Source organism: Pinus tabuliformis, chromosome 9, assembly GCF_031772625.1.
Source record: "Pinus tabuliformis cultivar Carrire ecotype Pingquan chromosome 9, CPIR1, whole genome shotgun sequence".
NCBI classification, from domain to species: domain Eukaryota; kingdom Viridiplantae; phylum Streptophyta; class Pinopsida; order Pinales; family Pinaceae; genus Pinus; species Pinus tabuliformis.
The window spans coordinates 1,447,686,257-1,447,701,722 of record NC_142307.1 but is presented as its reverse complement, the minus strand read 5'-3'; the positions used below and the strand labels follow the sequence as shown (position 1 = coordinate 1,447,701,722).

Genomic DNA, 15,466 nt, shown 5'->3' with positions numbered 1-15,466 from the left:
TTATCTGGGTGGGAGGGTTTCTTCATCTCTGGAAAGATTTGGTGTTTGTTGGGCTTGTTTGGTGACATGTTAATGGCTCTATGGTTGAATCTAGGGGCTTGAAGCTTGTAACTTGGATTAGATCTTGGGCTTACCTGGTTGATTTTGTGTTGTTGTCTTTTGGGAGTTGGAGGTACAGGCAAGGAGGTCTCGTCCCTTTCTTCCAGTTCTAGCTGATTATCTTGGACGATTTCGACCATACATTCTCATCATTCCAGCACCGAAATGTAAGGGTCTAGGGCTTTCAGTTGCTTGTTACGTAGATATGCCACGTCACATGGGAGGGTGAGAAGAGGGGTGGGGGAGCATGGCCAACATGAAATTCAAAGGATGGGAGACCTAGGCCACGATGAGGGGGTTGACCCTCACCCATCCCAACTAGCTAGAAGTGAAGTTCAGGGCCCTTCTCTCGAGACTCTTGATAGTCAGCTCTCTCATGTAACTCGCATTTTGGAAAAACTAATCATGGATCAACATGATGATCAAAATGTGGTTGTCAGTTTCATGAATGATCTAACATAATCAATGGCAAATGTAAGACTGCTTGGCCAACATTCAGAGTGGGATGTGGCGTATACAAGAGAAGTTGAATTTCTTTGAAGGAAGGATGGCCCGTATAGAAAAACACTTACATTGTGACTTTAGGCCTCCTCCATCGCTGGGATATGGTCTTCATCATCGTGCTCTAGTCAACTCCTCTAATGCCTAATGGTTGTGAGGGGTATTTTGATTTTGAACTTCTGGTATAATTGACCTTTCAAGTTTTAGTTTCTTATATCATTTTGGCAATTAACTATTTGTTTGAGATTTACCTACTGGGCAATAAATCTAATAAGAGTGAGGCCAAATTTTTTTGATAAAATATAATCACTATTGTTAACTTTTAAATTAATAAAAATATCTAAACTTACAAATAAAAAATACCTATTTATTTAAAAAAAATAATCATTAAAAAAATAAAATTAAAAATGTTAACCTATGAGGTAAGAAACGGTCACCTAATTGACAATGATGTACACCTACTTGAAAGTGAATTGGTTGTTATGTGACTTAAATTTTATCCGTACCTATCCCCATGTTCTTATGAAGTTGTTTAAATATCTGCAATTTTCAATAACTTTGAAAAAAACAACTCTACTGCCCCCTATATTCTTACCGGGTTGTTGGCCTTGCCACGTTCAAAAATATTTGTAATTATCACTGGCCCTGAACCGTTATTTTTGACATTATCCCTGCCAGGTTTTTTTAAGTGGCCATGTTCGTAAACGCATAAAATCAATACTGCTCTGCCACCGGGAACCATAAAAAATCAACAGTGGCGTTAAAGCGTATATTGACCTTATGAAAGGCAGGAGGACATTATATGTAATAGAAAAATACGCCAGAATATTCTCGCACTACCTAAATTTAGAAAAAATCGCCATTATAACGCGTTTCAACAACCAGACCACCGGTTCCACTAAAGAGTCAATTGATTATAATTACACTGTGCAAAACAAGCACAGGAACATCTATAAATTTGGCTTCCCATGCATACCATAATACCAAGTTGTGCAGATAGCAATATTGCTCTCTTATCGTTTTAATTTGCAGGCAAATCTTCCAAGTCTGTGTTTAAATGGCGGTTCTTGCATTAGGATGGACAGTAGCGAGACAGGCACCAGCAACTCCAGTAGTCGCTCCTGTTCGACCCCCGCTGCCTCCTCTACTATTTCCAAAGGAGTCTCCCGGCCAATTTACAGTCACTAAATGCCCACCTCTTCTTGTTTCCCCGAACCGCCCCACTCCCACCCAACCTCTTTATCTTACCAATATTGACGATCAATTGGGATTAAGGTTTCATGTCAACGTACTTATGTTTTATGCACCCCCTGCAATTCCTCCATGAATGGTCATGGGAGGAATGATCCAGTCCAAGTTATTGGAGAGGCTTTGGGAAAGCTTCTGGTAGATTACTATCCCTTTGCCGGAAGACTGAGAAATGCAGATGATAAATGTAAGCTTATAATGGACTGTACTGGTCAAGGAGTTCTTCTTGTAGAGGCGGAGGCAGATATTTCCTTGGAAGACTTGGGCGATCTCTCTCCACCTATTCCTGGTGCTCTTGAGTTTATAAACAACGTTCCAGGATCGGACACCATTACAGACTCTCCAATTCTTCTGTTTCAGGTTGGTCATTGGCGTTTTCAATTTGTTTATTATAAATCGCATGCATAGTTGGATATTTAAATTTCAATGTGATGTTTTTAAATATTTATATCGAAATTTAGGATATTTAAAATTTTATATAATATTTTAAAAGTTTAGGAAGGAATGGAACATGTATATGTGTAAATTTATCTTGCATTGACGATAAATTATAAGGCTAGTTCACAAAAAATTTGATGATGTGATTTTTATTTAAGATTAGGTTACAAAATTTTAATGATGTGATTTTTATTTAAAAAAATTTTACAAAATTAATTTTTGCTTAAAATTTTCTTACTTTTCACAATATAAATCACAAAAACCTAAATTCATTTTTTAATAAATTTTATTAATTCATAAAAAAAAATTAAAACCTCCACTCTTCTCATTTATATAAAACTTGTTAACTAAACAAAATATACCCAAAAAAAAAAAACAAAAAAAAAAAAAAAAAACTAGCTCTACACACCCACCATTATAAATAAATAAAATAAAATAAATAATAAAATTTTAATATAAATAAAAAAATAAACTCTTAATTCTTTCCAAAAATAATATTCCTATAATAATATATATGAATCTCACTTTCCTCGAATCTTGTATGGACAATGTTTTGTCATAATTTCTCTTCCACCCCTCATTTTTTTTTTTCCACTGGAAAAATCCGTAATTTTCATTAATATGAAAAATTTACATGTGTAGATGCATTGAAGCATATGCCATAGTCATTCTGTACATCTGTGCTTTTTGCAATAAGATCGGTATGAGTTGTTGTATAGATTTACCACGCAGGGTATTATGTTTTGAGCAAATCACAGTGTGCCTTTCCGGCATCTATCTAACTGAAAAAAACAAAAATTACAGGTTGTCAATATATATACTGTTGTCATAAACATGCGAATTCATTTATACTGTTAGATGACCCGTAGTTGGATATCCTGGGTCTATGTATGGACGGTGGTAAAATTTTTGTTCATGATGATCTTGGACCTCAGTGATCTCCCAGATGCCTTTGTCCATCATCACGGCCTCCTTGGATAATTTATCAGCGCCTTTGTTATGTTCCCTGTAGATGTGAGAAACAGTGATATTGTTAAATGCCGCTTTGAGTTCGAGAACTTCATTCAAAATAATGCTGAGTGTGTGTATGTGACATGTGGATATTCCATTGAACCAGTTTATGATGATCTGAGAATCTCCGAATATGTTGATACTAGTGCAATGGTGACTCAGTGCAAAATGAAATAAGTGGCGCAGTGTGATTAGTTCCGCATAGTTGTTGGTTCCAGCACCCAGTCCAGCCTTAATTTTGAATAGGTGATGCTCTGATATATGGATAATGATGCCTCCCCCACAGCTCTGCATGTTTGCGGCTCCGTCGAAGTAGGCCCAATGTGTGCCTTGATCGATGTGAGGGGGAGGAGTAGGATGTCGAGATTTTGGAGGGGGCGGGTCCGGAAGCTCTCTTAGGGCAGTGATGATACCTGCCTCAATCAATGGCCAGTGAATCGGCTTGTCCTAAAAAATTGTTCGATTTCTTGATTTCCATATGGACCTGTTAACAATTATGGGCAGATTGATATTCTTTGAACCTTTATGTCTCCTTTCCCATTCGGTCTAGGCACTAATGAGGTCAGTTCCGTTCCATTCACCAGTGTAATTTGTGAAATTTTTAAGATTTTTCCATAAATTCAAAGTGGAACGGCATCTCAAGAATATATGCTCTGTTGTTTCTGAGGCCTCTTTGCGTAGAACACACCAGGTAGGGCCATACTGTGCCCTGTGCATAAGATGTTCTCCTGTGGGTATTTTATTTCTCAAGATGCACCAGGTGAAGAGCTTGGAGCATGGCGAAGTGGAATGTTTCCAAATACTCTACCACCAGCTAGCAAGGACATCGGGTTTCTTATGGATGATTAGCTAGTTGTAGCCTGCCTTGGGTGTGTAAAGACCGCATTCAGCCTGGTTCCAAATGAGTTCGTCCGGCCCCTCTATAATTCTGATATGTGATTCAATCAGGACCTCTCTGAATTCCCTCCAAGCTGGGTGCCATCTTCTGGGAAGGTTTAGTTGATGCGCAAATTTCCATGCCTGATGGAATATGTCAGTATGATCATGATCCGCGATCTGCGCGATCACTTTTATATCTTGTGCAGAGAGATAATCCACCAAATCTCGAGGGAGTAAATGCCTCCCGCCACAGCCAGTCCAAGGATCGAGCCCGATCCGAGCTCTATTTCCATCTCTGATATGCCATACCAGGTTGTCTCTAATTAGAGGCAGAGAGTGTAATAGGGCCTTCCAGATGGAGGATATGCCTATTTTGTTCCATGATGGAAGTCTAACCCAATCCATAGTGCTGAGAGGCCATATGTATTTATGGTAGGTAAGTCTGGTCCATAAGCTTTGTGACGTCAGCAGAGCCCAGCCCATTTTCCCTGCCAGGGCTTTTGCAAAAATAGGGAGCTCCTTTAACCCCCAGCCGCCCCATTTCTTTGGTAAAGCTATCTTATTCCATCCGATCCAGGCAAAGATACGCTTGTCTTGATTTCCTGCCCATAAATATCTATTGCATAATTGTTGTAGCTTTGCCAGTATGTTCCGAGGGATCCAGGCAAGTGCCATCCAGAATGTCGGCGTCACTTCTAGAACTGATTTGATCAGGGTTAACCTCCCAGCCCTGGATAGATATCTGTGGCTCCAGCAAGATAACCTTTTTTCCACTTTAGCTACAAGCCAAACCCAGTCTGCAATCTTTTGGCTTGTCGGCTTTAACCAATATCCAAGATATTTTAGCCCCCTGTCCAATGGCTGAGTAGTGTATGGGAAAGCCTGCCTTGCAGTATAGGTTTCGTTAGCTGAAGTACCAACCAGAGTGATAGTAGATTTCAACCGATTGACTTCCATACCTGTAGCATGAGAGAAGAGACCTAGAATGCGGATGAAGGTAGATGTGTCCTGTATGCTTCCATCCAATAAGATTAGGACATCATCTACAAACAATAGGTGAGTGAGGTAGCATTCATCAGTAATTTTGAGGCCTCTGATTGTCCCTTCCCTTTTTGCCGAGATGATTAGCCGACTTAGAGCTTCCATGACCAAGAGGAAAAGGAGAGGCAATAGAGGACAGCCCTGTCGCGGCCCTCTTTCAGAGTGAAAGAAGTGTGAGGCAGATCCATTGATCAAGATACTGAAGGTGGGAGATGTAATGCAGGCCATGATCCAATTGATGAGAGGAAGGGGGAAACCCAAATGAATAAGGATCATCTTAATAAAAAGCCAACTGACTCGGTCAAATGCCTTAGATAGGTCAATCTTCAGCAGAATACACTTGAGGTGTTTGGTCCAAATGGAATGAATTGCTTCTTGGGCGGAGCCAATGGCTTCATGGATCTGCCTATCTTCCAGGAAAGCAAATTGCTGAGGGGCGATATGCCTTGACAGGATGGGCTTGATCCTATTGGCGATGATCTTAGAGATAATTTTATAGAGTACATTGCACAGGGAGATGGGACGAAAGTCGTCAAAGGAGGAAGGGGAGTCTGATTTAGGGATGAGGGCGATGAAGGTGGAGTTTATAGCATTATAGAGATGGCCCGATGTTTTGCTTTCCTCGACCACCTTTAGGATATCTCCTCCCATAAGATCAAAAAAGGCAATGTAGAACTCTATGGTCCAGCCATCCGGCCCAGGGATCTTTTCCTTTTGAAACCATTTGAGAGTGCTTTCCAGCTCTTCCATAGTGACGGGGGCTGATAGACCTTCAGAGTCCTCCTCATCTATAAATCTGGGGAAGTGAGAGGCCACATTGATGATTTCAGCCAGATTTGTGCCAGCTGGGCTCTTGTATAATCCTCTGAAGTGTGCGGTACCGAGCTGAGAGAGCTTGTTAAAGGAGTTCGCGAGTCCACCTTCAGGAAGGGCAAGGTTCCAAATGGTGTTTGCCACTTTCCTTCCTTTTGCAAAATTGTGGAAGAATCTTGTGTTTTCATCCCCAGCTTTAAGCCAAGTTGCCCTGCTGCGCAATCTGAGTGACTCCTCAGTATTCTTGAGAATATTGTTCTTCTGGTTTTCCAGTTCCACCAAGCGCGCCTTGTCTTCTTGCGAAATGAATCCCAGATTTCTCTCATCCAGAAGAGCTTTCAATTCTTCTTCCACTGTAGTGAGCTGCACATCTTCTGTTGTCTTCTTGTATTTAGCCCAGTTGATCACAATATGTTTTAGATCAGTGAGATTTTTAATGAATGCTCTAGCCATAGAAGATTCTCTGTCAATGGGGTGTGCTTTCCATAAATCTGTGACCAATTTAGAGAAGCTTTGGTCCAGAAGCCACAAGTGATTAAACTTGAACGGGGCTTTTGGCTTCAGATGAGGGCCCAAAATTTCCACTAAAATAGGGGAATGGTTAGATATACCACCATTTCCCACCCATTGTTTGTAGAAATTTAATTGCTAAATCAGAGGGCCTTTCAGCAGGAATTGATCCAGCCTGCGAGCCAGAGCTACTGTCCCCACCCTTCTGTTTCTCCACGCGGGAAGGGGTTTCTACATGGGAATGTCAATGAAGTCGTGCTGCTCCAAGATGCTCCTCATGAAATCTGTGATGGAATCTACTTGGGCCATTGATCCACATGACTCCCTGAATCCCAGAGAAAAATTCAAGTCTCCTCCCAAAATGATGTGGTCAAGTGTCAATAGGTTACAATTGAGAAGTTGTCTCCAAAAGCTTTCCCGCTGATGACAGGGGCCATATACATTGACAATGCGGAGGGTAAGGCCAAGGTCTATAGAGAAGATGTCCACACCCATAAAGCCATGGCCTCCCCAAGAGGAGTCCAATCTGATAGATTTGGGGTTATACCCTATCGCTAGCCCCCCCGATCTGCTAATAGCATCAGTAGTCAGGAAATTCCATCTTGTCGTCAGGGAGGTGAGGGTGTGAGTAGTGGACTCTGCAGGGCCAAGTGTTTCTTGTAGTAGAATGATATCAGGTGATTCGACCTCAAAAAGTCGTTTGAGCGCCAGTTTCTTAGGGGAACTAGCCAGTCCCCGACAGTTAAAGGAGAGGCACTTCATGGGGGACCAATCTTAGGGGGTTTTGTTGCTCTAAGGACCCCACCAATGGTGGCTTGGCGCCCAGCTGCCACCTCCGCTCCTGCATGCCTGATGGCTTTGTTGAGATTGGATTTACGGCCCCGAGTGTATAGTAACCCAGGACCCAGAGGGACAATACCCAGCCCGAATTGTGTATCAGAAGCCTCCAATTGGGAGGACTGAGGGCGAAGGGAGTATGGATGGGAGGGTGTCGATCTGGATGATGAATGCGAGGAAGGCGAAGATGTGAGGGGCAATGAGGGCGGAGAAGAAGATGGGATCAGAGGGGGCGGAGGGATAGAGCACTGTGCCATGGGACATGCAATTGAATTCACATATACAGATGAGAGATCTAAAGAGTTAGAGGGAGGGATACGTGAGGTACCCAAAGCCTGCGCTGCCGCTGCTGCTGCCCGAGCCCTTGTCAGTGGAGGCGAGGGCGGGGCTATCTTGTGCATGTCTGCTTTCTCTGGGGAGCCTTGTGGTGTCGCGTTGCCTTGTGGAGGACGGGGGATGACTGGGGAGACACCTCTGGATGCTGTGGGCGAGATTTTTGGAGATCCTTCCTGACTTTTGTTTAATGGACAGTCCTTGAAGAGGTGTCCCACTTGGTGACATTGATTGCAGCGGAATGGAACACCTTCATAATCAAGAATCTGTGTTCTGCTGAATTTTCCCCATTTCAGTGTGATTTTTTCTTCCAAGTCATCCCGCGTGTCCAGGTGCACCCGAATTCTAGCTAATGTTCTCTTCTTTGATTCCACATACGAACGATCATGGTCCAAGTATGTGCCCAGTGCGTTCCCGATTCTGATAAATGATTCCTCATTCCAATATTGTAAAGGCAGCCCCGGCAGGCGCACCCACAGAGGCCCTGCACCTATCTGTTCGCGCTCAGGATCGAATAGGGGGCTCCACCGTTTCAATAGCACAGGTGCCATTTCTATATGCCAGTACTGTGCCAGTACTGTATCCGTGCAGCCTTCATTCGCAAAGTGGAGTGAGAACCATCCCCTCAGAAGCACCTGTACCTCTGGCAATTCTGTGAAAAGGGCACCCCATATTTCTTTGACCCATTGCGTCAATCTGCCCGCCAAGAAGGTACGCCCCCGCACATGTCCAACCAGGACCGTCCGAGCCAGTGCCATAGTATCCTCAAAATTGGTGGGGTCACCGAAGGCTATGGTGATGTCTTTTGCCGTCGCTCTGATGCACTTCGATTTCCGCTTCTTTGTGCGGGGTGCCGTCGGGTGATCTACAAGTGGATTTGAAACCCTAACCGGAGGAGAGGGTTTAGAGGGTTGTACATTGAGGGCCGGAGTACTGAAACAACCGAATGGCCTAATCCCAGCTTCCTGTTGGAGATTTGCTTCTGTCTCCCGAGTCACTTCTTGAGCCGATGTAGGTTCGAATCGCGGCGATGGGATTGGGTCGAAAGCCAAGGAGTCAGGTGAGAGAGTGGAGAGTAGGAGGGCTGTCCCAGGCAAGAGTGGCGAAGCTTCCAGTCTGATCGTCGAGGAGAGAGGATCAGGCAAGGTGACCATAGGTAAGGTATCCTGTATGGAGGCCTCTCCTGCAGATGGTGTAATGAGACCCAGGGACGCCACATTAGGGTTTCCGAATATTATATACCCGTCCAGTGGATCCTCGGAATAATCCACGAGATCCGTAGCGCTGTAACCCTCCATACCGGTCAAAACCGCAGATAACCGTCTTCGAAAACTGAACTGTCGATAAACCCAAACCCCGTTGTCCGGTTCCTGAGCAGGCCGATCTGTATGCGGCGGCCTGTGGTCCTGCGGTTCCTGCAGGTTAATTAACCTAATCCTTCGCGGTCGCGGCGTGCGATCTCCATCATTCTTCCTAAGCCACCCCTCATTTTTGTTTAATTTGTTGATGACAATTTCAAGTAAATGTACCACTTGTGCTTAACCTTCAATAGTAAGTATAACATCACATGTGTCTTATATTTAATTTCTTTTTATTTAAAAATATAAATAGATTTTGTTTTTTAAATAATTTCTTATTTAAATTTTTTAAATAATTTAATTTAGATAAATATAATATTTTATAAAATTAATATTATTTTTATAAAAATCTTATATTATTTCATATACTGACAACTCCCAAAACATTATATTTAGAATATTAAAAGGGTTGAAGAGAAAATATATTTTCTCCTAAAGTGTTTTAAATATATTTAGATTAAAACTCAATTCCAATTCATATAAAAAATTTTAAATATTGATAATTTCTAATATATATAATTTCAAAATATTTATTATGATAGTCATCTTTCAAATTTAACAAGTATTAAATTTATGATAATAATATTTGAATAATAATATTTAAATTATTAATATATCAATTATCGTTTTTTTAATATATTAATAAATTAATATTATAATTTAAATATTATTGTTCAAATATAGCCGTTACTTGAAATTATGTTTTTATATTGCTTTTTATTTAAACTTTTTCCATGGTCTATCTCTTCATCTGATCTTCATAATAAACCACACTTTTTAGTTCCGAAAGCTTAAACCAAAAATTTCTGTGATGTTATTTCTACTGAAAATTTTTCCTTAATTTATTATAAATCACAAAAATCTAAATAAAAAAAAAAAAAAAAATTCTTAAACAACTTACCTTAATACATTTTAAACATAAAAATAAAATTATATATATAAATAAATTAACTCTAATTTCAATAAACTTTAATAATCATCATCATAAAATCAAGTCCCACCACTAAGAAAATATGGGTCTCCTCCACAAGTTAGACTCAGGATCAAAAGCATGGTGTAGTATCTAAGCGACTTTGACGCTTAGAGGCATTATTCTATTTACCAATTGCATTAAATAAAATATATATCATAAAATTTTACAGAAATTTGACGCATAGCTTTGTGAATTGAACTTGCTTTTTTTCCAGGTAACGCGGCTCCGATGCGGAGGCTTCGTAGTAGGGTTGCGTTTCAACCACCGCGTCAGTGACGGCACTGGAATCTCACAATTTCTGAAGTCTCTTGGTGAAATAGCAAGAGGGGCACCAAGCTCTAAGGTTCCTCCAGTTTGGGATAGAGAAATCCTTCGACCCAGAGCCAAGCCTACTGCGGATTACCCGGGCCTCCGTGAATACTATGAGTTTGAAGATAAATATCAGGAATCATTGGTGCCAGGGGCTGCTGCAGTAGAGAAAATGAGGTTGAAATCGTTCTACTTTGGTTCAAAAGAACTTGCAGCTTTAAAAAGACAGGTAAATGGTCTCAAACTTTCCACCTCATTTGAAGTAATATCGGCTTGCTTGTGGCAATCGAGAACAGTGGCTCTCAATACACCTGCTGACCAGGAATTGGCATTCATGTTTCCATTAAATGCCCGGAATCGATTTCGACCGGCTCTTCCAGCTGGTTACTATGGCAACACACTTGCCTCCGCCAACGCTACGACAACAGCCCGGGATCTCACTCACCGCCCGTTGTCTTACGCTGTGAAATTGATTAAAGATGGCAATAATAGAGTGATTGATTTGGCGCAGGTCAATGGCCGCCCTCTCAGTCCCTCGGATGGCTCTTTCATCGTTTCAGACGTTTCCAAAGTTATGCTTGACGTGGCAGAGTCGGATTTCGGGTGGGGAAAAGCTGTGTATGCGTGTCCTGTTTATCCGGCAATGCGACACTTCACATATTTAGCACCCTCCTCGAAGACAGACAGTAGAGGGATCATAGTTCCTGTTTGTTTGCCGCCAACTGCCATGGAAGCATTTGAAGAAATTATAAATAAAACAATCAATAAAGGCCTGCAGCCCCAGTGATCTTGCCGCGCCTTTCAAACTGATGTTTGACTTTTCAATAAATAAGTTGTCAATTTTTTCTACTATTGGAAGGCAGAATAAAAAGCTGCACTATGTCAGAGATTGGAACTGGACATTGGGAATCTCTTCTGCTGCATTTCCAATGCCAAATCCCCATACAGGGCCATAGGGCTTGTATAAATTTTATTTCAATATATACTAGCATTTTCACCAAATGTTGCAAAGGAAACTCAGTAAGGCATAAATTGAGGAACAATTTCGACATGGGAATGGGAAAATGTACATAAGATGCAGATATGTAGCATAAATGAGATTCTAAAGATGTATAAATTGAAGTTTATTTAGGGTGCTTAAGTCTATATTTTTTTTTAATTATTGAATTAATATTGCATATAAATCTCATAAAATTCAAGCAACTTATAATTGAGGGCTCTGAGCTCTAAGTTTGTCTTTGGGTCATTAACATGGTAATGCACTGTCTCAACCACTAAACCACATAACAACAAACAAAAGACTACAAAATGTTACAATCATTACTATAGTAAACCCAATGACTCTACACACAATAATTTATTCTTTACTCGAAGAGAATATTGCTTAACCATATCCACAAAAATATTGCAAGGTGGAAAGCATTATGCAGAACAGAATCTTTGTTATTATAACTTGTAAGTTGTAGCATTGTTCCAACCAATAAAACTATCTTCACATTTTGGAAGATCAAATGGAAATAAGTTTTGAAGAATTCAATAAAAAACGTCCAAGATCATTGGATCACATGATTAATGGTACCCTGTCCTATGAATCTAATATTTTTATGCACTTACAATTAAGGGAGAAAACAAGGTCCAAACAATGTATACCACAGGGACCAATAAATAGTATATTTGCTAATCCTTGCTAGGATCAGAAAAAACAACATTACTTCTCCTTAAATCCTTCACAATCAAATTATACAATTGTTGTACAACACAAGGCCCATGCTGTTGTCAATAGTTCTGATTGAGAATGCGACCAGATTCCTTCAATCTCATACAGTGATTAATGCACCAACTATAGAATTGTTGTACAACACAAGACTCATGTTGTTGTCAATCAAGCAATAGTTCTGATCGAGAATGCGCCAGATTCCTTCAATCTCATATAGTGATTAATGCACCAAACATAGATGTACTAGTTGCAACGAGTTTTATATCATTTTGCTGATGTTGTCATGTCAAAATCAATGTGATACAATTAAGTCACCTTTAAGAAGAACCTCATTGCAATTTCTATACAAGGATGTCTGTCTTATCATTACTCATTCTAATTTCACCTCTTTTATTGTCAGACTTCACGAATTAGCCTCCAAATGCTTGCTTCATCCACATACCAGTGAATTACCTTTTATAAATATTTTGTTTGAGCATTGGAACTCAATAACATTTACAAAATTATAAAAAGTTTATCTCCAATCAATTTCTTTTCTTTTCTTTTTCTTTTTCTGATTTCCACTTATTATTGTTATATAAATATCTAAACTCATTTTATAATACTTTAAAAATAGAAATTTTCAGATATTATAATCCCTAAATCCTTTCTTCCCATTCTTAATGACTTTTGCAATTGGAAATAGGGCTTTGCAATTAGGTTCCCTCTGCATTAAACTCTGCAACTGACCCACCACGGTTAGTGTTGGAGTCCTTGGAGGGGTTTTATTCTCTTGAACAAAAGTCAAGTGACAAGAAAGAGTTTGGGCTCCTGGCTCTACGCCGGGCCTGTACATTATTACTGGAATCTCTTGTACCTGTTTTGGCAGATCCTATTTTGGGTGTTGAACATCCAGTTCTGCCCTTAAATATAAAGGAGCAAGCCAAAAGTATTGCACATGAATGGAAGTCGAAGATAAACCTTGAAGGAGATGTTGCCAATGGCAATTCGTTGGAGGCCGAGGCCTTCTTGCAACTTCTAGCTACTTTTGGAATTGCGTCAGAGTTTGATAAAGATGACTTATGCAAGCTTGTTCTTGCATTTGCACGGTGCAGGCAGACACCTGAACTCTGTCGTTCCCTTGGACTTGAATCAAAAATGCCAGGTTGGTTGGCTGGTGTTCTGTAATGTTAGCCTCAGTGGCTAGGCTGGCAAAATTTCCATCCATTTTGGTAGATAGGCTTTTTGTTTTTTTTCTAGCATTCATGGCTAGCTTTGTTTTTTTGAGGGACTGGTGGATTTTATCAGTATACTTGGTTGTGGCTGATTGAGTTGAAGATAAATTTTGGTAATCCTGGCTGTAGTAAACCTTCCCAATGTTTTTTGTTTAGTCCAGTGAACGGGTTTCTAAGTTGACGGGGTTGGTAGTCTTTTCTTTAGATCTCAACATTTCATATGCAAGGCAGATACTGAGTGGCCTCTACTAGGTAGACATCTTTTTATGAGGTAGAAAGTTGTATGTAAGTTATTTTGTTGATATTAATAAAGGCACCTGAAGATGATCAGCTATGGTAAAGTGTCATAAGGCCTTTCATGAGTGGGGAACTGTTTACTTACGAAAATGGTCTCAAGCTGGCATAGCTGTTATCTTTATTGACAAATCCGTTGAAGTTGTCTGTATTGTTTTTTCTTTCACAGTAAACTGTCTTTTGGTATTTCAAATGTTTGTGACATATTCAGATTAACTGAAAATTTTGTGACAATTTCATGCAGATGTTGTAGAAACCCTGGTCAATAGTGGAAAACAAATTGAGGCAGTCAACTTTGCTCATGCATTTGGGCTGAGAGAGAAGTTTGCACCTATTCCTTTGTTGAAAACAAATTGAGGCAGTCAACTTTGCTCATGCATTTGGGCTGACAAAGAAGTTTGCACCTGTTCCTTTGTTGAAGGAATATCTGAAAGATGCTAAGAAAGCTTCTCAGGCAAGTTTAAAAAGCGGGAATAACTCTACTGTTGCACAAGTACGATTGTATTACTATTATACAAAATGTCTTGTTATGTGATGATCATTTTGGCTTAGTATTGTTGGTTATATCGGAAGTTCCTTTTTTGACCGATATTTTTATTTGCTGCTACAGAATGAAGTAAATACAAAAGAGCTTTCTGCTTACAGAGCTGTTATAAATTGCATTGAGGAGCACAAACTTGAATCGCAATTCTCACCAGATCCTCTTCAAAAGCGTGTAGCTCAGCTAGAGAAAGCTAAGGCTGACAGAAAAAGGTCTGCAGATGCTGTTAAGTCTCAACCTAAGCGTCCTCGTGCTAATGGAGGAAATGTTGGTGTATATATGCCTCCGTTAAGTGCAGATGAAATAACTCCGACTCTTTATGCTTCTTCCAATGGTGCAGACAGAAGCTTTTATAGGTCTTTGGATAGAGTACAATATTCTGGTGCAGCTCCAGGTGTTACATCCTACAACCTACAGGGCCAAAATGCATATGACAGATCAAACCAAGGATTATATGGAGCAGGCTATGGTACTCCAGTCTTGCTCTCAAGGCCATATATGTATCCATCAGATAACATGGGACCTTCGTTGTTGGGTTCTGATTCTTACAATTCCTCTACTAATTACAACAACCATCACTTTGGCAGTAGACTGCCTGCCCCTCCTCCAGCTTATCAGTCTTCTTTTATACATTAGGTGGGTACGGTGCTTATCTTACCATGGTCAAGCAAGTTCTGATCTTATCAGGCCCCATAAAACCTTTTCTATTGGATGTGGCTGGTAGTAATCACTTAGCTTTGAAGAGGTTTTTTGACTTTGTTTATGTAAATCTAAAATATTGGCAAAGTTCATTTGGCAGCTTTTCACAATTTTCAGTGGTGTTTTCTTCTATTAAGGAATCTTCTATTAAGGAATTTTATTTTTGTATGGTATTGACTGCTTCATCACTTTCCCAGGTTACTATATACTGTAGTGTTTACAGTTCAAAGATGATTCTATGCATAATTTTGGTATTTTTTTATTTGTTTGACAAATCAGAGAGGATCAATCTGTCTCTTTGTGGAAGATTAAAATTTGGTGAATAATATATCATTTGTGATCTTGTTCAGAGCTCATAACACAAAACTTTCAATTGCATTGTATGCCGAGGGCTGGTCTTGTGCTGAATATGATTTAATTGTCCACTTGCACGTTACCTCATTGGTACCTGTTTACTCTACGCCTATGAAGCGAATCAGATTTTATTTTGATTAGTCCAATTGTAAGGCTATTTTTGAAACTGGACCCTGCCCCTCTTAAGCTGCTGCATGATTTAAATCCCCCTTTTTGAGCAGAAATGATTTGTAGTGCTAGTGGTATAGTTGTTATACCCTGCATTAATATTTTTGTGTTCTCTGTAACGAGGACAAC

The 15,466-nt window shown here is 40.1% G+C and overlaps 1 protein-coding gene across 1 annotated transcript; it reads left to right on the top strand.

Annotated features, from left to right (window-relative positions):
- The first annotated feature begins 1,923 nt into the window (after positions 1-1,923).
- LOC149154012 (uncharacterized) lies at positions 1,924-14,752 on the top strand. Its single transcript, XM_089444014.1, has 6 exons — positions 1,924-2,208; positions 10,256-11,056; positions 12,767-13,211; positions 13,820-13,860; positions 13,934-14,068; positions 14,186-14,752. Exons 1-6 carry the CDS (start codon positions 1,924-1,926, stop codon positions 14,750-14,752), a joined length of 2,274 nt encoding a protein of 757 aa, XP_089300140.1.
- The last annotated feature ends 714 nt before the right edge of the window (positions 14,753-15,466 follow it).

Coding starts and splice junctions, on each gene's coding strand:
- LOC149154012 (XM_089444014.1), top strand. CDS start 1,924: ATGAATGGTCATGGGAGGAATGATCCAGTCCAAGTTATTGGAGAGGCT. Junction 2,209..10,255: donor CTCCAATTCTTCTGTTTCAG/GTTGGTCATTGG, acceptor CTTTTTTTCCAG/GTAACGCGGCTCCGATGCGG. Junction 11,057..12,766: donor GTAGAGGGATCATAGTTCCT/GTTTGTTTGCCG, acceptor CTTTGCAATTAG/GTTCCCTCTGCATTAAACTC.